Source organism: Urocitellus parryii, chromosome 8, assembly GCF_045843805.1.
Source record: "Urocitellus parryii isolate mUroPar1 chromosome 8, mUroPar1.hap1, whole genome shotgun sequence".
NCBI lineage: Eukaryota > Metazoa > Chordata > Mammalia > Rodentia > Sciuridae > Urocitellus > Urocitellus parryii.
The window spans coordinates 115,233,233-115,255,219 of record NC_135538.1 but is presented as its reverse complement, the minus strand read 5'-3'; the positions used below and the strand labels follow the sequence as shown (position 1 = coordinate 115,255,219).

General features: G+C 46.9%; 1 protein-coding gene across 5 annotated transcripts; it reads right to left on the bottom strand.

Moving 5' to 3' along the window:
• Window positions 1–1,106: 1,106 nt before the first annotated feature.
• On the bottom strand, window positions 1,107–16,428 carry Tcp11 (t-complex 11). 5 transcript variants are annotated; one of them, XM_077801919.1, is made up of 9 exons: window positions 16,314–16,428; window positions 12,732–12,840; window positions 7,810–7,930; window positions 4,438–4,658; window positions 3,641–3,777; window positions 3,188–3,405; window positions 2,912–3,093; window positions 1,990–2,153; window positions 1,107–1,339 (listed from the first exon to the last, which is right to left on the bottom strand). In XM_077801919.1, exons 1-9 carry the CDS (start codon window positions 16,426–16,428, stop codon window positions 1,107–1,109), a joined length of 1,500 nt encoding a protein of 499 aa, XP_077658045.1. The 5 variants fall into 5 exon arrangements, with proteins under 5 accessions (XP_077658045.1, XP_026239289.2, XP_077658046.1 ...); XM_026383504.2 differs by having other exon boundaries at window positions 12,732–12,825; XM_077801920.1 differs by lacking the exons at window positions 12,732–12,840; window positions 16,314–16,428 and having other exon boundaries at window positions 4,438–4,628; window positions 7,810–7,905.
• Window positions 16,429–21,987: the final 5,559 nt, after the last annotated feature.

The following is a 21,987-nucleotide window of genomic DNA, read 5'->3' as shown; positions in this document are numbered from 1 at the left end:
ACTGCTACGTTCAGAGCGTCACACCGGCCTCCATCTCTTGAATGGCGAGTGCTGCTGATCTTCCCGCCCCTTGAGAAGGCCCCCTAGTGCACCTTCATGTTCTCTTGTCCACTACAAAGAGATCACATCTGGATCACACCTGCCTCATCTCAACCACACTCTGCTGGGGCTGCTCTGTTCAGTTGGCCTGAAAACCGTGGGTTGGAAACCTACAGTCCAAGAGAAGCAGGTCTTTCCTAGAACCTTCCCGACCGGTATCTATCAGTGACAAGGAGCCCCTCCCAGAGCAGAGAGGGGAGTGGAGGGAAGCCCCCCCTGAGCACAATCATCCCTCTGTCTGAAGAAGAGGTGTTCAAAGCTCAGAGATGGAGCAGGAGACTCACTGGGCTAGAGAACAGGACCAGGAAAACTGACCTAAAGGCCCCAGCTGAACCCCGACAGCCTGGGAGGACCGGTGAGTGCTGAGCCCTGTCCCCAGCGCCCATGGGCATCCAGATGCCAGTCTGCAACTGCGACTCAAGACGAAGCTGAGGCTTTTCCTGTTCCTTTACTTCGGGGATCATCTGAAACCTTCAGGGGAATCTAGTCCTGACCATGAGCTTCCTAACTGCTTCCAAGCACGCCCTCTGCCCACCTGAACTGGACAAAACAAAGGCGTCCCGACGAGTCCTTAGACTCACATCTTGGATAATTCCATGGGAGTTCTCAGAGAAATGCTTCACCCTTAAGAGAAACTAATGCTAGGACCTAGTGTCTTGGATGCTCAGCTGCACAGGCTTAAAGGGGACCTAAGGCCAAAGACGGGGACATGGGGCCTGTTGACTTCTCAGCTAGCTCTGGGCTGAGGGCCGGGGCCTGACCTCAGCTGAAGCACAGGAAGAGTGGAGGGGTGTTTTTATTTTGTTTTTCTTTTCTTTTACTTTGCAGTTTGGATGTTCATTGGTGAATGGGTTTGGACCCGTTGGCATTCACGTGCTAGTCCCTTCAGCCCTGGCACACTGGCTGTGGGGGTCGGGCCTCGCTGCCCTGCCAGTCAAGGTGACGTGACCCAGGAAGATGATGGCCTTCTCCTGAGTCCACTATGCCAGGGCTCTGAGCTGGTGCTATCAGAGAGATTCCACTTTGGCGCTCAGGGCCTGAGTGGGGGAGACGAGGGTCTTGAGGATCTCCGTGTAGTAGGGGCCGAACACCTGCTGGTTGTGATGTGTCAGGTTCACAAACTTCTGGCCCAGTTCCGCCAGCTCTGCCTCAATGAGGGTGAGGCCTCCGGGAAGGTCCAACAGAGATCGCTGCACTCCAAGAACCAAACAGCACTTGAGAAACAAGTGGATCCGCTGATCTGTGAGCAGGAAGAGAGAGAGGGCGGAAAGGGCAGATTTCAGGGAGAAGCACTGGTCCTGCACTCCACTCACCGCCCACTCCCCACAGAAAGGGAAGGTGGCCTTGCGGAGGTTGTGCAGCACTTAAGGGTCTGTCGGTTTCTGAGCGTTCAGGAAGGCCTGAGTAGCTGTCAGTCCATCCTACTGAGTATCTGGCCTGCAGGGGGATCTCAGCTGCCCGAGTCCAGGGTCTCCATTCCCACAGGCGGACAGGGCAATTCCTCATCCTGGGGACATGGGCTTCAGCCTGTTCAGCCACACTGTGGTTTTGTTTTTGTGGCACTGGGGATGGAACTCAGGCCTGATGCACACTAGGCAGACTGTCCTACTGAGCAGCACCCCAGCCCAGCAGGGGTGTGGGTGTGTGTGTCCCTACTGGGGGATGCCAAGGGTCTCAGGTTACAGTGAGAGACCACCCAGTGGGCCAGGGTGACGTGTCCAGTTTGGACAATATCCCACACCCAAAGGCTCATGAATCCCTGGGGGCAAATCTTCCTTAGAAGATAGTCAGTCCTTGAACTGCAAAGGGACGTATTTTTGACCCGGTCTGTAATCGTTGTGGTTCAGTGAGTGACACTCTGGGCTGGGACACTCCCTCTGGGACACTCACCGATGACGCTGCGGACGCAGTTCTCCTTCTTGGCGATGTTCTCGAGCTGCCCTGTCAGAGAGGACGTGTTCTCACTGCTCAGCGCAGCCAGGCCCATGGTCTTGAGGCTTTGGTGGATTTCCTGAGACACCTGCTCGCTCACAGTCTTCATAGCCTCCTCAGGCCTAGAGCAGGAAAGAAGGTCAGCTGCACCCCGTGGTGACCCTGGCAGAGGCACAGAGACAAACTCCACAGGAATTTAGGCCCCGTTGAGAGCAAGTCCCAGCCATCTGCCCAGCCCCAGCCCCTGGCAAGGCCCCTGTCCAGGTACCGTGTCCTCCCCGCTTCCTCCGAAGACACCACCTGTTTCCACCCACAGCACCGCGCCCTGCTCCTTGGAAGACAGACTATGAAGCCAACTCTGGAGGGGCTTAGCTCTGCCCCGGGAGCCGCCGTCCACATTCCTTAGTCCGTGGACTTTATATGGACATTTTAAAGATCTTCCTTGGTCCTCTGTCCTACCTCCTCAGTTACAATCCTGTCCTTCTGGGGTCGGCGGGGTCTGTTTTTTGTGATGCTGGGAATTGGCCCAGAGCCTTGTAGTGCCGGGCAGCCTCGTGATCTCTGAGTCACATCCCAGCCCTGACCTGGGCCTCTGGTTCTTCTCTGCCTGGACTCAGGGGTGTTCAGTCGCTGTGGCTGACCCACCAACTCCTGGGTAGGCCTAACACCGGCCGTGACGGTCCCACAACAATGAAGGGCTGGTGTCTAATGACCCCTTTGCTACTAAGCATCCTCCACACTACCCTTTTGGGAAGAAAGTCTTATTTTTGTTTGTCACAAGCCTCAAGATCACTTAGGGAAAGAAACCACTGCTTGTGGGTGGCCCCTGAGGGCCTGTGGTCTGTGGTGGGCAGGAAGCAGTGATTCACTGTACTCTCACCTGGTCTTAAATTCCTCCATCAGGGACTTGGTGATGCGTTTCAGTTTATCCACAAACTGGGGCGAACCAAACAAAACGCTGCCAGAGAAACTGCTGGCCACGAGCAGGACCGAGGCCAGGATGGTCAACTGGTGCAACTGGGACTCGAGGTCCTGCAGCCGGGTTCTGTCCATCAGCAGGGTCTGGGGAGCAGAGGTCAGCGGTCACTCAGGAGAGCATGATGGCGACAGATGGCCAGAATACAGACAGACCCAGGCCAGGCCGCCACATTCCTACCTCCGGGAACTCTTCGTTTTCAGGGTCCCAGAGAAGGAGGTTCAGGAAGCCCTGGGACAGCACCATCGTGGGGCTCAGGGGCTCCGAGTTGCTGGCCGCCTCACTTGGCGCAGGGCCCGCCACGTTGGAAGAGTCAGGCGGGTCGAGGGCCGCGGAGGGTGGAGTGGACAGGTCAGCCGCTGCTTGTGTCAGCCACTTGGTGGTGTGGTCCAGGAGACCTGGGGCGGGGGGGGGGGGGTGTGTGTGACAACACCTTGGCACCTTTTCCTCTGGGGCCTGAAGACCAAGGTTCCTTTCAAAGTGTCCTGGTTAGTAAGTAAGTACTTTGGGGTCTCTGTCTTCAACTCAAGTTCCTTCTCCCTCCCCTTACCTGAGGGAGAAACTTTCTATTCTTAAAAAGAGTCCGACTGTGCTGGGGAAGGTCTCATCAGCTCCCCCCCTCCCCCCACGTACTGGGCTGCTTGTTGAGCTGTTCCTGGAATTTGGCCCGCTCCAGCTGGATGGAGTGCTCCTGGAGGTGTGGCTGCAGGCTCTGGATGGTGTAGTTCACCATGTCCATCTTCATCAGGCCCAGGACCTGGAAGATCCCTCTGACACGGGAAACAGAAGAGTGACACCATGAAGGGAATCGAGTGAGGGACGCCCACCCGGGCGGGGGTCATGATGTCTCTGTTCTCTGGGATCAGGGAGGTCTTAGGACCCACTCAGACCCGGGACACGACCAAAGCCCAGAGGGAGGGAGTGGCACAACTAGGAAGAGCTCAGTCTCTTCCCACGGTGGTCATTCTGCTGTCGCCTACAGAGGGTGGGCAGGGAAGGGAACAGCTTGTCAGGGGTGTCCTCCGCGCAGTGGGATTACAGGGGATGCTATTTTGACTCTCTGGGCCAACGGCAGCTTCTTTTTTTCTCTCTTCCTGGGTCTCGGTTCTTTAGTTCCTTCAGCTATCCACCACTGACCCTTAGACTATGTGAAATGGGCAAGAGAAAACCTGGGGAACAGATGGCTTCACTCTTTAGGAGAGAGGATTTTGTCTTATGGTAGCATGTCACACAGCGGAGTCCCCCACAGACAAGGCCACGATGAGGCCATCTTTGGAAAAGGAAAAAACCACAAAGCCCAAGAGGAGAACAGGGGTATTAGGTCTTTAGCGGGGAAGAGTCGGCCCAGACGATGGCTATGACCCGTGTCTGGCTCCGCTTTCCCCGGCTGGGGCTGGAGCAGGTTTTGGGGGTCAGCATGGGTCTCACACCTCAGTAACCGAACGGGGTCGGTGATGTTCTCGAGCTTCTGTACGGCTTCATCCCGGACTGGAGCGCACAGCAGAGTCATCATGTTGAGGATGTACTTTGAAAGGTAAGGGACGTCCAGGGCTCCGTGTTCTGCCTCCTGCTTGATCAACTCCATGTCCAGAGCCTCTTCAATCTCACTTCTCAGGCGGTTCTGACGCGGTAACAGCAGTGACAGCAAGATCTGCCCAGGACAGAGGTCAAGAGGAGTCCGGTTCTGTTCAGAGCCCCAACTCTCCCCAGTGGGGAAATCTCTTACCTTGAGCCACATCCCAGCCCTGCGCCACCCCTTTAGCCAGGGACAGCCTGGAACTTTTAAATATTTTTTTAGTTGTAGATGGACACAACACCTTTGTTTTATGTATTTATTTACATGTGGTGCTGAGGATCGAACCCAGGGCCTCACGTGAGCACTCTACCACTGAGCCCCAGCCCCAGCCCTCCAGGTTATATCTTTTTTTTAAGCATATAAAGCAGGGTTTATTTTAAAAGGGGTAACAGATTTCTCCCAGGAGGGAGAAGGGCCATAGCTGGTGTCCTGGTACCCCAGGAGGTGGGCGTCCTGGGCCTCCTCTGTTCTCCTGCCCTCCTGTCTCTCCTTCCTGCGTATGTGACGAGACCCTGTAACTGCTTGGTGAGATGGCCAAAAGGTGGATCCCAGCCTGTATCTTTTGAGGAACACAATTTGAGCCCCTAAATTCCTCATAGGATATTATTTATCTTTGTTTAGAGGCCAATGATAATTCAAATTTTAAGGGGACCAATTATAGCAATAATGTATCATTTTCTACACAAAATGGGATAAAGAGATGAATAAAATTAAGGAGTGTAATTAAAAAGTACAGAGTACAACAAACATCAAATGTCATCGCATGATGTGACCATTCAGTTGTACAGGGAGGCCTCCTGGAGAGGCAGTGACCAAACAGACCAGGGAGCTGTTCCGCGGCACCTAAAGTCGCCTGTTAACCCAAAAATGTAGGTTCCTGGTGGACAGGGATTCCAATCCACCTCTCTGCCTCTGGAACACACACCGTGGCGCAGCCTGGGCCCCGGGCTTCATCCAGGGGAGCGCTGTGTAGTCAGAGCAGGTCCCGTCCAGCTGCTCACACCACCCACCCTGACGGTCGAGCTAGGACAGTTACCCGTTGGAGACGGTTCCAAACCAGCCCTGCAGCGCCTGCTCTGAGAAGATGGGGCTGGTCCTTTGCTGGTTGGGAGGCTGCGGTGCATGGAGGGCACCAAAGGGATTCTCAGGAGGAAGGGCCTTCCTCCCTGGCTCCGCCCTCTCCTCCCAGCAACTTCCTACATCACAGAAGCGTCTCTGTTCAAACCAGGCCTGCTTCCTGCCCCCTACCCTACCCTGACTAACCAACAAGTCAGCCCCGTAAGTGAGATGTGAACTCCAACACTTGCCCCTGGATTCCATGAGCAGGACGCAGTGAGCGCTTCAGACACCTCAGAGAGGTGATGCAGACCAGAAGACGGAGACCGCCCCCACACACAGACTCAGAGGCCGGCACACCTCTGGTTTCTACGGCTGCAGGGGTCTGGGCTTATCAGGTATTCCCTCCGAGACAAAAACAAGTAACAAGTTGCTACCTTCAAACCACTACCATCACAACAGAGGCGCACTTGGTAGGCTTTTCTGGATTTTTGAGGCAACATACATACACCAGATTTGAGTTGACTCGTTTAGAATCACTCATAAGGTTACAAATCTCCAGCGAGTGGCAGAGCAAGAGCAGCCTCTGCAGCAAGTTCAGACTGCAGCACAAGCCACTCTACAGCCTGGGTCTTATGACCCAGGAGATCCAATGGCATCCTAAGTGTCCATGGTCATCAAGGATGCTGTGAAGAAACGCAGGCAACCGTAGGAGAATCCCAACATAGACCTTTGGGATTCTAAAGCACATCGACACCCTCTGTTGCAGATAACTATCTGCCTTTTGAGAAATGGCTCACCACTGAGCCTATGGCATCAAGTGACCATAGGGCTGAGCTTCCCACCAGGAGCTAGGTGCTGTGTGACGGACCCAGCCAATCTCAGTGGACAAGCACAACAGGAATACATCATCAAATAAAATGGCCCATAAGCAACCAAGCATATAATGGAAAAAAGGACAGACAAGTAGACCAACAGAGAGAGATCCCAGAAGGAAACATGGTCAAATGATGTTGAACAGCAAGGCCAAGGGCATTTGATGGGGAAAGAACATCTTTTTCAACAAATGGTATTGGAAAAACACTGCATATAAAAGAAAAAAATATCTGCACATAAAAGAATGAAGCTGAATGAAGTTATTTATTAAAAAATAATTCAAAATGGATCAAAGATCTAAAAACACTTAAAACAGATCATAGGAAGGGCTGGGGTGTGGCTTGGTGGAAGAGCACTTGCTAATGTGCAAGTCATAGATCTACAAAGATCAAGTATCTAGAATATGTAAAGAACACCTAAAATTCAGCAACAAATAGGCAAACAACCCCATTTAAAGATGGGCAAAAGACTTGGGTAAACATTTCTTCAAAGATGTAAAAATGGCCAGTAAGTACATGAATAGGTGCAAGTGAAATCCACAGTGAGATAATGTTTCACCCCCATTAGGAAAGCTATGATCAAAAAACTAGAACACAGCACCAGGCACAGTGGTGCATGCCTGTAACCCTAGCTGCTGCAGGAGGATTACAAGTTCAAGGCCAGTCTCAGCAACTTTGCAAGACCCTGTCTCAAAATAAAAAAATAAAAAGGGCTTGGGATGTAGCTCAGTGGTAAAATCACCCTGGGCTTAACCCTCAGTATTACACACCAAGGGGAAAAAAAAAGAAAATGTAAAGTGTTGGCGAAGACGTGGAGAAACTGAAACCCTGGTGCACGGTGGTGGGAATGTACAGCTGCTGTGGAGGAGTTGGCAGTTACTCAAAATGTCAACCATAAAATTACCATATGATCCAGCCATTCCATTTCTAAGCATCCACCTACAAGAATTCCAAGCAGGGATTCAAATAGATGCTTGTATACCAATGTTGATAACAGTATTATTCACCGTAGTCAAAAGACAAAAGCAAACATGTCAATCAACTGATGAATAAAGAAAATGTGGTTTATCCAAAGCATGGAATATCACTCAGCCATAAAAAGGAATGAAATTCTGGCAAGCACCCTCATTTCTCTAATTCTGTTGTCACAGTTATTTTGATATTAAACCATTCCTGTTCAAATTTCCGTGTGACTGATTCATGGACCATGTTCAGTTAGGATTTGGTAGTCATTGATACTCAGTATTAGCTCAGGATATCTGGGAACTTTCTATTTACAAATGGAAGTCACTCACCTCTTTGATTTCTTTCAGAAGTTCGAGAGCACAACTGAAGTCAGGGGGAGTAGCTGTTAGCTGTTCCTTAAGATGGTCCCAAAAGTCATTGTGCATTGTCTCCTTGACCTTGCCTTCCGAACTGTGATAGGTTAAAAGAGAGAATCACTCTATCTACCCAAAAACATAGGTATAGAATAATAATTCCTAAGCCCCAAACAGTATTTGACATGGAAAAACTTGATGATAGGGACAAGAAAATGCCTGGACTCTGTCTGGCTGCAGCAGAGCTGAACAAGCTGCGTGAGACAGAGTTCAAGGGCATCACGAAACCTCTCGGAGGGCTCAGCTGGTTCCAGAGCAGCCCCCTCTGTAGGAGGAAGAGCTGACTAAGGTGAAGTCAGGCTGCTTTGGCGCTGTTGTGCACTCTGCCTAGACATGTGACTCAGTGTGAGTGTGAGTGTGTGCATGTGTTTATATATGGCACTAAATGAAATTGATCTTTCATTTTCTTAGACTCCTAATCTGGGAAAAAGTTTTCCTTCTTTGATAAACACCTGACGGTCAGAGGATCTCCCCATCTGCAGGTCTAAAACAAAATCCCCGCCTTTCCCTCCCACACCTATTCCCTCTGAATTCCCAGGCTCAATGGCATTACCATCTAAACAGTCAAGGGAACTAGAGAGAGTGGCCTTTTTTTTTTTTTTTTTCTCTACTTTAAAAATATACACAATGCGAGGGGTTGGGGATTTAGCTCAGTGGCAGAGCACTGGCCTAGCACATGCAAGACCCTGAGTTCGGTCCTCATCCCTGAGGGGAAAAAAGTATAAAATATATACACACAAAGGCAATTCAACCGAGAAAGGAGAACTATTTCAACAAATGGTGTTGGAATGACCATACATCCACATGCAAAAAATTAACCTAAACAGATTTTATGCCCTTCACAAAAGTTAACTCAAAGTGGAGTGCAGATCTAAAAGTAAAACAATAAACAATAAAACTTCAAGAAGGTGACACAGGAGAAAACCTAAGTGACCTTGGGTTTCATGATCAATTTTTAGAGACAGTACCAAAAACAACATCCAGGAAATGAAAAATTGGTAAGTTGGGAGTCATTAAAATTAGAAACTTCTGCTCTGTGAAAGACATTACCAAGAAAATGAAAAGACAAGCCACAGACTGGAGATGGTCTTTGATAAAGAATATGTATCCAAAATGATCAAAGAACTCCTAAAACTCAATAATAAGAAAATGAACAATGGGGAAAGATGAGGACTATGTAGCAGGTCCCTCTTACCATCAGACAATACATTCAGTCCCGAGGATTGTCCTTTAGGTTGATCTTAGGTCTGTCTGATAATAATGTCACCATATTAAATAATGGCTGGATAAGGCACATGACTATAATCCCAGCAACTTGGGAGGCTGAAGCAGGAGGATCATAAATTCGAAGCCAGCCTTAGCATTTTAGTGAGACCCTATTTCAATTAATTAATCGAACAAATTTTAAAAATATTTTTAGTTTTTGTACTGCGGATTGAACCCAGAGGTGCTTAACCACTGAGCTACATCCCTAGTCCTTTTGATGTTTTGAGACAGGGTGTCACTAAGTTGCTATGACTGGCTAGAACTTATGATCCTCCTGCCTCAGCCTCCCGGGTCACAGGATTACAGGCGTGCTAATTTTAGCCACACCAGGCTAAAATTCTTTAAATCAGAAGACCTTTTGAATCTCTGAGTCCCTAGTTTAAACTTCTACTCCATTGAATCTAACTCTTATTTCTTCAGTAAATTAATTCCTTAAATTCAGGAGAAAAACATCTGAAGAAAAATTAGTTTGAATTGTTTGTTTTGAATCTGTGTGATGCTCGGCTGTTGGGGTTCTCATTTGTTAGGGGTTCTTTCCTCCTCTGCTTTTCTTTTCTTGTTTTACTGTTCCTCGATGGGTCAGTGTATCTGGGGTCTGTGGGAAGGCGGCCACCCACCAGGCGGGAACCCTGGCCGCCGCCTACCGACCACTGAGCTGTCTCAGCTCTTCCTTCTTCTTGCCCATCTTTGCAAATGGTCTGCCTCGGGAAAGGGTCGTATCTTTTCCTCCCTCTTCTGAAGACCTTGGGAAAAGTCATAAAAAATTTTGTTGGTTTTGGTCTCGAGTAAAAAATAATCTGATTTATACTTGTGCCTTGAGTCACCTGAACATGTACTGTTGGTTTGGAATTCTTTTATTCTGAGCATAAGGATTTTTTTTCCTTCTCTCCTAAGCAACAATGGAACCATACACTCAAAGAGAAAGAAACTGGTGTATTCAGACACTTCAAATAGCTCTATGTTGGGCAGAGAAAAATCTTTTTTCCATCTTAGTTGGAAATCTGCTCTCTGATATGAAAGATGATAGACAGATGGGTCAGCCCCTTCATTACAGGAGGCTGCAACCCAAATTTTAAAAAATTAATGTCAATCCCCCTTGCCTTGCGACGTTTTTTTTTCAAGTGTTGGGAATCAAACCCAGGGTCTCATGCATGCTGGGCAACCACTCTGCCACCAAGCTATAGCTTTTTTTATTTTTTATTTTGAGACAGGCACTCACTAAGGTGCTGACCTTAAACTTGCAATCCTCCTGCCTCAGCCTCCTGAGCAGTTGGGATCACAGGCGTGCGCCACGGCACTCAGCCGCAACTTGAATTTTTATAAAGACATAAGTGTGATTCTACAAGCAACTCAAACTCCACCAATTGTTCTCATCAACTACAGAAACTTCCCTGTTTGCCTTCAAGGTTTACAGATATTTAAGAATGAGGATATTAAAAACAGAACTGTCCTGTACTTAAAAAGAAGGAAAAAGGTTTTTAAAAAGAGCTCTATGATCTAAACTTGGTCAATTAAAGGCTGATGTTCAGGGTATCATTTTTGTAACATTTCTCTCTCTATAGGCTCCTGCTCTCCCATGGAAATTTCTCAGTCAACTGAACCCCTGTTTTTTATTTATTTGTTTATTTATTTATTCCACAGTAGAACGCATTTTGACACACTGTTCACAAGTGGAGCAAACTTCTCATTCCTCTGGCTGTACCTGGTGCAGACGCACCGCAGTAGTGTAGTCGTGCATGCGTAGAGGGTAACAGTCTGTCTCAATCTCTGTCTTTTCCATCCCACCGCCCCATCCCTCCCTCACTCCCCTCTACACAAACCAGACTGCCTTCATTGCTGCCCTCCCCCCACTAAGAATCAGCATCCAGTTATCAGAGAAAATATTCGGCTTTTAACCTTCTGTTTTCTGAACACCTGCCGATCATTTACTCCTCTCCCCACACTGGCTTCTCTGAGGCTGGATCCTTGCATTTCCTCCTCCTGTTGCCACCTCCGATCCTCCATCCAGTTCCCTTTAAGGCTCCCCTGTCAGCCCTGCCCCTCTATTTGGGGGTCAGTGGATGAAAATCTACCAGAGGAAACACGGGGGTGGGCTCTGGTCCCTCTAGGAAGGTGCTGAAGGAGAGGTCTGGTGACCCTGAGACCCCTTGAAGAAGGCAGGTAAGGTGCCTCCCCTTTTGGGGATCTTCTGTCTTCCTCATGGAGCCTCCAAAGTCATGAGTAGATTCCTCTCAGATCTGAAGCTCTTTTAGGCACTGGTCTCCCTGATCTCTGGGTCTGGGGGTACCAAGGGTCACTTCATGCTCTAAGAGGGCCCTTGGCCTCCGGGTTCTCCTAGCTCAGGGCCACAAGATGCCAGTTCAGAGGAAACAAAGTTCCAGTGAGTGGTCATCACTGCAGGGGCCAACTGTGGCTTTCTGTCCATTTTGTTTCTTTGTGTAAGAGACACCTCAGACACCTCAGATTTCTCACTGGGTCAGATAAAAATTGGCAGCAAATGTCAACTTACTGCCCCCACCCCCCAAAAAAATCATTGGCCATTGGCTGAGACCTCTGAGCCAAAGCCACAGGCTGATGTTAGAAACAGTGAACACAAGAGGTTGTTAGAACCCAGTCACCCCTCCACCACCACCCCCCTACCCCCACCCTCTGAGGAGATGGGCTGCCCGTGGGCTGGTGGGTGCTGGGTCCCCTGCTGGCCTTGGACAGTCGCCCTGACCATGAGGTCTACAGGAAAAGCACGTCACAGACCAGCCCCCTGGCTTTCCCCTCTGCTCTGAGACCCAAGATTCTGAATGCCGGGCCCCAGAAGCTGTCAATCCTACTGGTTGGTCCTACTGGTTAATGGCTGTGCTCTGAACTCATTGATCCAGTTAAGAAACAAGTTAAATCTGAAAGCCTCCTATCTGGGGCTGGGGTTGTGGCTCAGTGGTACAGCGCTTGCCTAGCATGTGAGAGGCCCAGGGTTCCACCATCCTCAACACCACATAAAAGAAAGGATAGATAAATAAATAAAGGTACTGTGTCCATCTACAACTAAAACAGTTACTAATGGGCAACTTTCTGACATTCAGCTGGTTGTGTTGTATAGGCTTCTGGATTTTCTTCTAGACTCTGTATTTCATCTTAAAATCCTGTGATGAATTTCTAAGACTGTTACCTTGACATCCATTTTAAATCCTCCTTTGACACACCTCAAACTCCTTGGAAACCCTCCCATTATTTCTCTGTGCTCTTGAGATGTGAATGTTCTTCTCTAAACCATGATTCGGGTTGAACACTCTCAGTCTGAAATCAAAAAATGCTCCCAAACCCCAAGCTTGCTGAGCGCCAGGCTCCTTCCTCAAGTCTGTCAGAGAAGATCTGAAATGCACCCAGCTAGTTATTCCGTTTATTTGCTGGTTAAATAACATTTGCTTCTTACTAATAATGCTATTACGGCTTGATCTTCTGTATTATAACACAAACGCTAAGTGTATCGTTACCAAAAATGCTTTGAGTCTGGACAGAAGCCATCAGTGCTAAACCCTGATGCCGGGTGAACCAAATGGAGAAAGCAGGATAATCCATACCTATTTGAAGGCAAATTTTCCTCCCCATGGAAATCACGATTCAATCCAATCTCACTGCTCATCTTGGAAACTTCATTGATTGTCTCTGTCAGATCTGAAACTGAAAGTACTTAGGGTGGACAAAAGTGAACCCACGAGAGTTTGAATTTCTATTTTATTCAGAAATTCGCTCAAGGTAGTAGGCCTCAAAGTTATAATAACAGATTCACTCACATACTAGTTATTTATGTTTTATGAACTCCCTGCCCCATGATAGTGCTGGAAACTCTTAGGGTAGTCCAACAAAAGGGGAAAGGAAAAGATAAAGAGGCCAATTTATTAAAAAACATTAAGTGAGAGCTGGGGCTGTAGCTCAGTAGTAGAGTGCTTGCCTGCACATGTGAGGCACTGCGTTTGATCCTCAGCACGATGTAAAAATAGAAAGAGAGAGAGAGAGAAATTTAAAAAAAAAAATTAGGGCTGGGGATGTGGCTCAAGCAGTAATGCGCTTGCCTGGCATGCGCAGGGCACTGGGTTCGATCCTCAGCACCACATAAAATAAAGATGTTGTGTCCACCGAAAACTGAAAAATAAATATTAAAAAAATTCTCTCTCTCTCTCTCTCAAAAAAAAAATTAAGTGAAACTAACTAAAAACTTCTCTTTAAAAAAAATCACACTCTCATTCTCTTAAAATCACACTACTTAGGAGGCTGAGACAGGAGGATTGCAAACTGGAGGCCAGCCTGAGAAACTAAGCAAGATCATATCTCAAAAGAAAATGGAAAAAAAAGACTGGCAATGTAGCTCAGAGGCAGAGTGCTTGCCTAGCATGTATGAAGCCTTGGGTTCAATTCCAAGTGCCTCAAAAAAAAAAAAAAAAAAAAAGTAAAATCATAAAACTGCAAAGAAACAACTTATGATTTGTAAGAATAAACACTGATGTGTTAAAGTCCTTTCACTTCTTGCCTCTGCTGCTACCTGCCAAAGATGAAAGCCAGATTCCCACTGGAAATGACACTCAGATGTCCCTGAACAGTGCCAGTGTCAATTAGTCTTCTAAGGCAGTAGTTCCCAGATTTTAGAATTTCACAGAGTAATAAAATTTCCAAAAAGATTTTAAGCAACTGCCCACAACTTTCCAACTTTTATTTTACCAACTATGGGCAAGCAAAAACAAGCAATGGAAATTCCTCTCTATGGCCTGGGGCTGTCGCTCAGTGGCGGAGCGCTTGCCTAGCAGCACCACATAAAAATAAATAAAATAAAGATATTGTGCCCATGTACAACTAAAAATAAATAAATAAATGTGAAAAATTCCCCTCTAGTATGCTAAAATTATTTTGTAAAAGAAAGGATCATTTAATCTAAAAAAAAATTGTCAAAATAAAGAGCAATTAAAGCTGAATCAATTTCACTTTTAGTTTTAGGAAAAGTCATTACAATATCTTTATGATTTCATTGCCAATAACATCATATATATATGTACATATATATATTATTATTTTTTTTTAGTACAGATTATTGAGGGTCACTCTACCACATCTCCAGCCCTTTTCATTTTTTGAGAAAGAGTCTTGCTACATTGCTGAAGGCTGGCCTCAAACATGTGATCCTCCTGCCTCAGCCTCCAAAGTAGATGAGATTATAGGCATGCACTACTATGCCTTGGGCTAATAATAATTTCACATTGCTGAGAATCTTGTCACAGACCAGCACCAGCATTTGGAAACCACAGTTCTAGTCTGTCCATTTCACTGCAGTACTGGGATTCAAGCCAGAGGCCCTCCACCAATGAACCTTTTCATTCACAGCCATTTTTTTATTATTTTGAGCCAGGGTCTCACTAAATTGCTGAAGCTGACCTCCAACTTGCTGTCCTCCTGCTTCAGCCTCCCTAGCTGTGAACTGATAACTGTTGAAGCTGGGTGATGGATAAATGGAGGTGGGTCATTATATTAGTTCTGCTTTTATAAAAATTTCCTATAGTCAAAGATTTTAAAATGTAAAAAGAAAAGTTATTATAGAAAAGAATTTACACAAGACAGTGCCTTTCTTAGAAACATGATAAAGTTTTAGAGGTAAAGTAGAGTCTCTGGGACAGTATAGGGGAGAAAACACAGATATGGAGAGAAAAAAAGCAATATCGGAGAAAAGTAATGTAAGTGTTCACTTTTTTAACTTTCAACAAATTTGAAATATTTCAAACAAAAAAGTTAAGGGGAAAATGTGATTCTAGACATTTATAAAAAAAATTCAGTCTTAGGTGAACAAAGTTGAGCTGAACCATCAAGTGGGTGGGCGAAATTCCCTCGATTTTTACAGCTTCTCTTAAGAAAAAGTTCCAGTCAAAATGGCATAACACAAATATGCAGAATCTCTGCTAAATTATAATGCTAAATGAAAATTAGCCACAATAGTTTACTAAAGGATTTTCCCCCATTGAAAGACTATTCAGTTGTTCACAGGTACAGAACTAAGCCACTCTAGGAACGCTCTAAGATTCAGGAAAGAGGGCTCAAGAATAATTAGAGATAAAAATGTGACTAAAATAGATTTTTAAAAATCCAGATGCTGCCAGGGGCGGTGGTGCACACCTGTAATCTCAGCAGTTCCGGCGGCTGAGGCAGGAGGATCGCAGGAAGCTCAAAGCCAGCCTCAGTAAAAGTGAGGCACTAGGCAACTCAATGAGACCCTGTCTCTAAATAAAATACAAAATAGGGCTGAGGATGTGGCTCAGTTGTCGAGTGCTCCTGAGTTCAATCCCTGGTACCAAAATACAAACAAACCAAAACAATTCCAAGGACAAAGAATTTTTCAAAATAAAATAACTAGTAACTTAACCTAGTTTAAATAATCACTGTAAGAAAAAAAAAAATCTTTCGCCCATCAGGACCCATCTGTCCAACGCGCGCCAGTGCGCCTTTTTGGTGCGTTTGTTAACCAGCAGCGACCCCGAGTGGTCATAAGAGAAACGAGTCTAATTTAACTTCAGTGCGAACTAAATTTTCCCATTGTCCATCTTCAAGAATTTTAGCTCAAGTTGTTGCACGTGGGCAGCCCTTCAAATTGATGGCTTGAGACTCCAAGAGGTTTGACGTATCGGTTAGTGTGGAAGAGACCTGGTGACCTGATATGAACACCAAAGGACACCTATCTACAGGGTGCAGAGCTTGCGCATGAGCCTAGGACAGCATCACTTCAGGCCAACAAAGTACCTAAAAAACACAATTCCCATCTAGGGAATTTGAGGTTTTTTAAAAAAAATTAACCCCAGATATCTGTCATTTTCCACTCAAGTTCCAAAGATGGCTTAGAACTGACTCAGCCTCAAATCTTAGATTCAAGTAATCCCACGTGGCTTCTTTCTCGGGGATGTGACTCTCTGAAGCCTTCTAGTCCACCCAGGGCCTAGGCCTGTAAGTGAAGACAGGACAGGGACAGGGACAGGGACAGGCGCAGGGGGGAGAAGAGGGCGCCAGAGCGCACCTGGGGCTCCCTCAACGCGGTCCCCTCAACGGCGCTGCAGCGCAGGGGGCAGGCTCCCTGCGATCGACCGGACCCACACGGGGCACCCCAAAGGGTCTCGGGGACCTGGACCTACGCGAAGGGTTGTCCTGGGAGCTGTTCTCGTCTTCCTGGGTCGGTTCTGAGGACTCGGGCTCGCAGGAGCCGCTGCCAGGTTCTTTTGCGGGCACATTCTCCTTGATGTCGGGCATTTTGCTGGTGGTATCTGGGTGGGGGAGAAATGGTGTGCTGTTGGCGACGGGGAGGGGGCTCCCCAACCGCCCAGGGGGTCCTGAGGCCCGGGCGGCGGCTTCAGAGTTTCCTCGGGGGTCGTCCAACCAGCCTCCAGGAGCTGGGGCGCCCAGGCGGACAGGCCAGCCCAGGGCTGAGACCAGGAGCCCCGGGCAGCGGGGCGGCCAGGCCCCTTTCTCCGCCGGCCGCCGGGGACCACCTCTCCGGGGCGCCCCGCTCGGGTTGGGCCGCAGCCTCTCACCTTCTCCCCGCCGCTGGCCGCCCACTCTGGCGTCGGCTCCGGTGGCCGCCTCCTGCCTCGCGGCCCGGAACGAACCACCGCGGCGGGGGTGGCGGGGCGGGGGCGGCCGCGCGGAGACGCGCAGACAACGAAGCCCACCGGGCGCACGCCCCCGCCGCTGGCCAGGGGCGCACGTGGGAGGGTCCCGCTCCGAAAACAAACCGTCCGGGTCGCCCGGGGCAACCGGGCGGGGCACCGGCCGCTGGCCACCCGCAACCCGCCAAGGCAGGAGCTGCAGGCTCGTGCTCCCTCGCCAGTTCGACGCCTGCGAGGCCGCCGGTTACCAGGCCGACCCGCTCGCGCCCCCCGCTCGAAAAGATCACCTGGAACTACTTAGGGGCGAGCAGTCTGTGGGTTTCCCCCAGGCTGTGCACACGCCGGAGAAGCACCACCAAACCCAGGAGGGCTGTTGCTTCAGTGCACCCTCCGCCCCCTGCGATGGCAGGGACGGGATCCTGGCCCGGGGTCAGTCATCTGCAAAGCTGTAAGGATGGGAGGTGGGCTAGGACGTTCAGGCTCTTCCTGCAAGATGGCTAGCCCGGGGCTCCCCTGAGACCTGGGGCCGGCCCTCCTGCTCCTTGGCTTCAGATCACCGTCCACTCCTGATTCTGAGTCTGATCTGTGGTTTCTGGAATGATGCGAGGACCCGGAGTGTCTCCCCTTCCCCCAATCCCTGCCCCTTGGGGAGAGAAATTGAAAATGACATCTCCACTCCACATTCTCCCACCCCTCTCGGTTACTGACCTGATTTCTTATCATAAAAGGTATTTTTGTTTGCTTATTTGTTTTTGTTTTTTAACTTAAAAAAATAAAGTATCGCCTAAGAAACTGAATTAGCTGGAAGTGGTGGTGCATGTCTATAATTCCAGACACTTGGAAGGCTGAGGCAGGAGGATTGAGAGTTCAAAGCCAGCCTCAGCAACTTAACGAGGCCCTGTACAACTCATTGAGACCCTGTCTCTAAAGAAAATATTTAAAAATATATATATTAAAAGGGCCAAGGATGTGTCCCAATGGTTTAGCACCCCTGGGTTCAATCCCAGGAAAGAAAGAAAGGAAGAAAGTTACCGTTCACCCAAAGAATATCTCAAACTAACCTTCTCCTTCCTCCTTGCCCTTTCCTGACATTTCGCTTAGAGGATCAATTGTGAGGCAGACTGGCCTTCATGCTGTTACTGATTTCTAGTTCATACCACTGTGGTCAGGAAATATACTTGACTTAGATTTACTAAGCATTGTTTTATGCCCTAACATGCGATCTACCTTGGAGAATGTTCCATGTGCTCTTGAGAAGAATGTACGTCCACCAGCCACTTCAGTAAATAGTCGCTTCATTATTATGAGAGAGGTATTTAGACTGGGCAGTTAATTTCTCTTTAAAAAAAACATCCGGGAATCTGTTTGGGCATTTTAATGTCTGGGAGAAAGCTTATAAAGTAATACCAATTTGTTCCTGCCCCCCACAAAAAAGGATTGCTGTAAAACTCTCCCTAATGATGCCTGAAATTCCCCTAACTGTTCATTTGTATCAATGAAATAGTGTCCTCTTAATATCCAATTCTCAGGGATAGTCAGTGGGATGAAAGTTGTGCAGAACATGGGAATGGGAAACTGCAGATAGAAGAGGAAAAAAGAGTTGGGGGTAGCAGAGAACACAAATTAGAATTTTCCCAGGGTCAGACTAGGTACAGCATTTCATGATCTTTTATCACTAATACTTATCAGAACTAACCAGGCAAAAGTTAGAGGTTGGGGGAATAGAAAGATAATGTGAGAGATATACCCTCCTTCCCTTTGGGGTCTTAGTTAATCACTGATTTTGGTTTAATGATTTACTCAGTCCTTTTACATTGCAAATCCATATGCTCTGAACACAAGCCTAGCTATTCAGTAGGCAAGGTAGGTGTTATATTGGACCATTTAATAGGTGAGCAAATGGGATCTGAGAGATTTCAGGGAGTAAGCAAGAATCACAAGGTAAGAAGGTCTTGGCTCTTGATCACATACTTTTTCTTAATTCACACCATCTGCCTGACTCTGAGAAACCTACATGCAAGAAAATAAAACTAACATTTAATGGCATGGTAAGCACCAGGGCTGGGGTACAAACAAGGTCTACTGGAGGTCACATAGAGGGGGGAGAGATCATCCAGGTGTTTGGATCAGTTCAAGCCCAGCCTTTGGCCAGTACTGCAAGATTCTGTAACTCACTTGGTCTTCTGTCCAGCCAAACTCTCCCTCAACCTCCAGGACCCTGGCTGAAATTGGATTTCCTACATATGTCAATTATTTAGCAGGAATGTTCCTCCTTGGTAATCTAACACCTTTACCCTATTAAAGTGCACATACCTCAAAAGACCCATAAGGCAAGTATTTCTCCAGCAACTCAAAAACAGAAGTAAAAGACGTGTTTCTGTTCACACTATAGTAATCCCAAAGCTGTCAAGCCTACGGCTCCTTTTTTATACTAAGAGGTCATGTGATTTTTATCTTCTATTCATAATATATCCATGTATTTTTTAATACTATCCATGTTTAATACAAATATGCAAAGCATATTTGAGGGGGAGATTTCCCTTCTCAAATCTTTGAATAGGATTATTTTTCTAGAGAGAAGGGCTTCCTATACTCACTGTCATGCTTCTGTACCGGGTGGGTACCTATACCCCAGTTTGAAAAGCAATCTGTGAGAATTTCAAGCCTGCAACTAGAATTTTCTACTGTTCAACCATTCCCCATACATGTGAGCTTAAACCCAATCCCAATAGTATGATTTATTCTCATTTGTCAAATTCTATTCTGTGAACACTACCCCTCAAAACCAAATTATACAGAAAGTCTGACCTGCAAAGACATCATGAAAGAGAGGTGGATAGATAAAAGATGTAAAAGATATAGAATCGCAGATTTTAAGAGAAATCTTGGATACAGATCTGCTAGCTAAAACAAAAAGGAAAAACATCTCATTTTACAAAGTCATATCTTATGCTCAGTGAGGTTAAATGACTTGGCTAAGGTCACCACCAGTTTATGGAAAATTCAGTAGTAGAGCCCATATCACAGTCTGTTTACTCCGTAATGTATAGAGCAATGCAAGAGTAAAAGCTAATGCTGTAAATAAATATTTACGTTTCCTAAAGAAAAAAATGTAAATGATAGGTCGTGAGATGGAAAAAGTAAGGGATGGAGTTAAATAGAGGCCTAGACTACAAGCAGAGTAGAGTACACTGGAAGATAAACAGCCAACTAAAGTGGTAGGGATGTGTAAATACAGGGTGGGACATTTAAATGGAACCATTTGGAGTCATGTAAACTGGGATTGACTTCACTATGGCCTCCCTAACGGTACAGAACCACATGTCAAAACTATTTGCTTTAGTCGCTTGACAAATGTGTTTTCTTCACAAGACCCCAAGTGGAGTCTGAGAAGGGTGGAGGTAATCTTGGGGCCGTCTGGAGGTGGCTCTTTGAAGCCTAAAGCAAAGTATGTGTGATGGATGGGGAAACCATCGCAAATCTTAAGGGAAAGGAGGCTCAGAGTAGAGGACAAAGAAGATTCTGGGAGCTGTGTTTGTTGCCAACTTCTCCAGCCGCATCTTAACATGCTCTGTTCCTTCCTGCCTCAGGGTCTTTGCACATACTGGTCCTTCCATCTAGCATGCTTCTCACTGCTCAAACAAAGCCCCTTCACCTCCCTGACTCCTTCTCATCCTGAAGATCTAACTTATAAGGCCTGACTTCCTCAGAGAAACTTCCATGGCTCCCCGATAGCTTTTCTCAACACCCTGTACTTTTTCTTCACAGCGTTCATCACATTTCGGTATCACGTTTGTTTGCATGAGTAACCTCTGTGGAAATATCTAGCTCTCTCAGGAGAAAAGGAATGACATTTAAGGTCCTGTGACACTGAGGTATCCCCTGAACCGGAAGGTGGCAGTAGGGGGCAGTGGTACCACGGGAGAAATCTTGGATGAAGAAGTTTCTCTCTCGCTCTCTTTGCAGAGCAACCCGGGGTCAGCAGCAGTCACAAAAACTGACTTCAAAAGTCCTCCTGAGAGCTGCATCTCTGGAGTCCCCAAAACAATCGTGCCTTGTGCCCTGGGACACGGGCGCGAGTTACACACTTAAAGCAGTTTCCACAGAACCGCATTCAGTTGGTTTTAAACTCTGGGGAAAGCTGGCAGCCTCTTTGTGGGTTTTTTAAAAAACTAGTTAGAGGGACAATTAAACCTTTATGGGCCCCAGAATGTACCTATGCAGACATAAATGAGGATCATTCTTCAACACCAGAGAATCCACCTTCTGGCAACAGATATATTTTTTTCTGCCATCACTGGACAGAGTTGAGCTCACATCTGAGAACCTTTTTTGATTCGGGCAGGTGACAGGGGTCAGCATAAGCAGAATGAGAACTTTGACCCTCAGTTTGGCACGGGCCCTTTCTCTAAATGGACACATCGCAGGCCCAGGGCTTAGCTGGTCTTAAATAAATCACACAAGCTCCACGAGGAGCTTTGGGCCAAGAAAACTCATCCTGTTCCTTCCTTGTGTTACTTTGGGCCAAAATGGTCCATTTGTCAAAGAGTCCTGAGTCCTCTTACAACACAATACAATGCATTCACGGATTTACAGCGCCGTGTCCTTGAATGGTCTGCGTGATTTTTAAAAATCCAATAATATTAAATACCCTAAGGAGCTCTGTTCTTAAAGGAACTTTGGAGTAAACTCTTTTGTTGAGTGAAGCCGTCTTTTGTAAGGCAAGTAATCAACCACCAAATGGTTTTCGAAATCTGAAATTTCTCACTGGAGATTTTTCTTAAACCGAAGCCCACAAGAGATGGTGGCCTGTACTTTTTCCTTTATTTTTTTCTGATTTTTGGTAAAGACAAGCCTCTTCTGATTAGACAGTATTGGGTAGGGATGAAGGAATTTTGAACACTCAAGAAAATAAAATGAGTTTCCATCATTTGTGTCATTCATAATTCTCGAAATTATGCCGAAAGCAAAGTCTAATGATCTGAGAAAGAAGCAGCCTCATAGATTTGAGGGCCAGTCTATTTGAAGTCAATCTCAAAAGAACTGCTGAGAACAAAGGATTATTGTCGGGTTTTTGTTGTTGCAAAATAACATCCTATTTATCACTTTTACTATTGGTAAGTGTACAATTCGGTGGCATTAAACAAATTCAGTTTCCAATGTTTTAACCGTCACCTCTATCTATACCCAAAACGTTTTCATC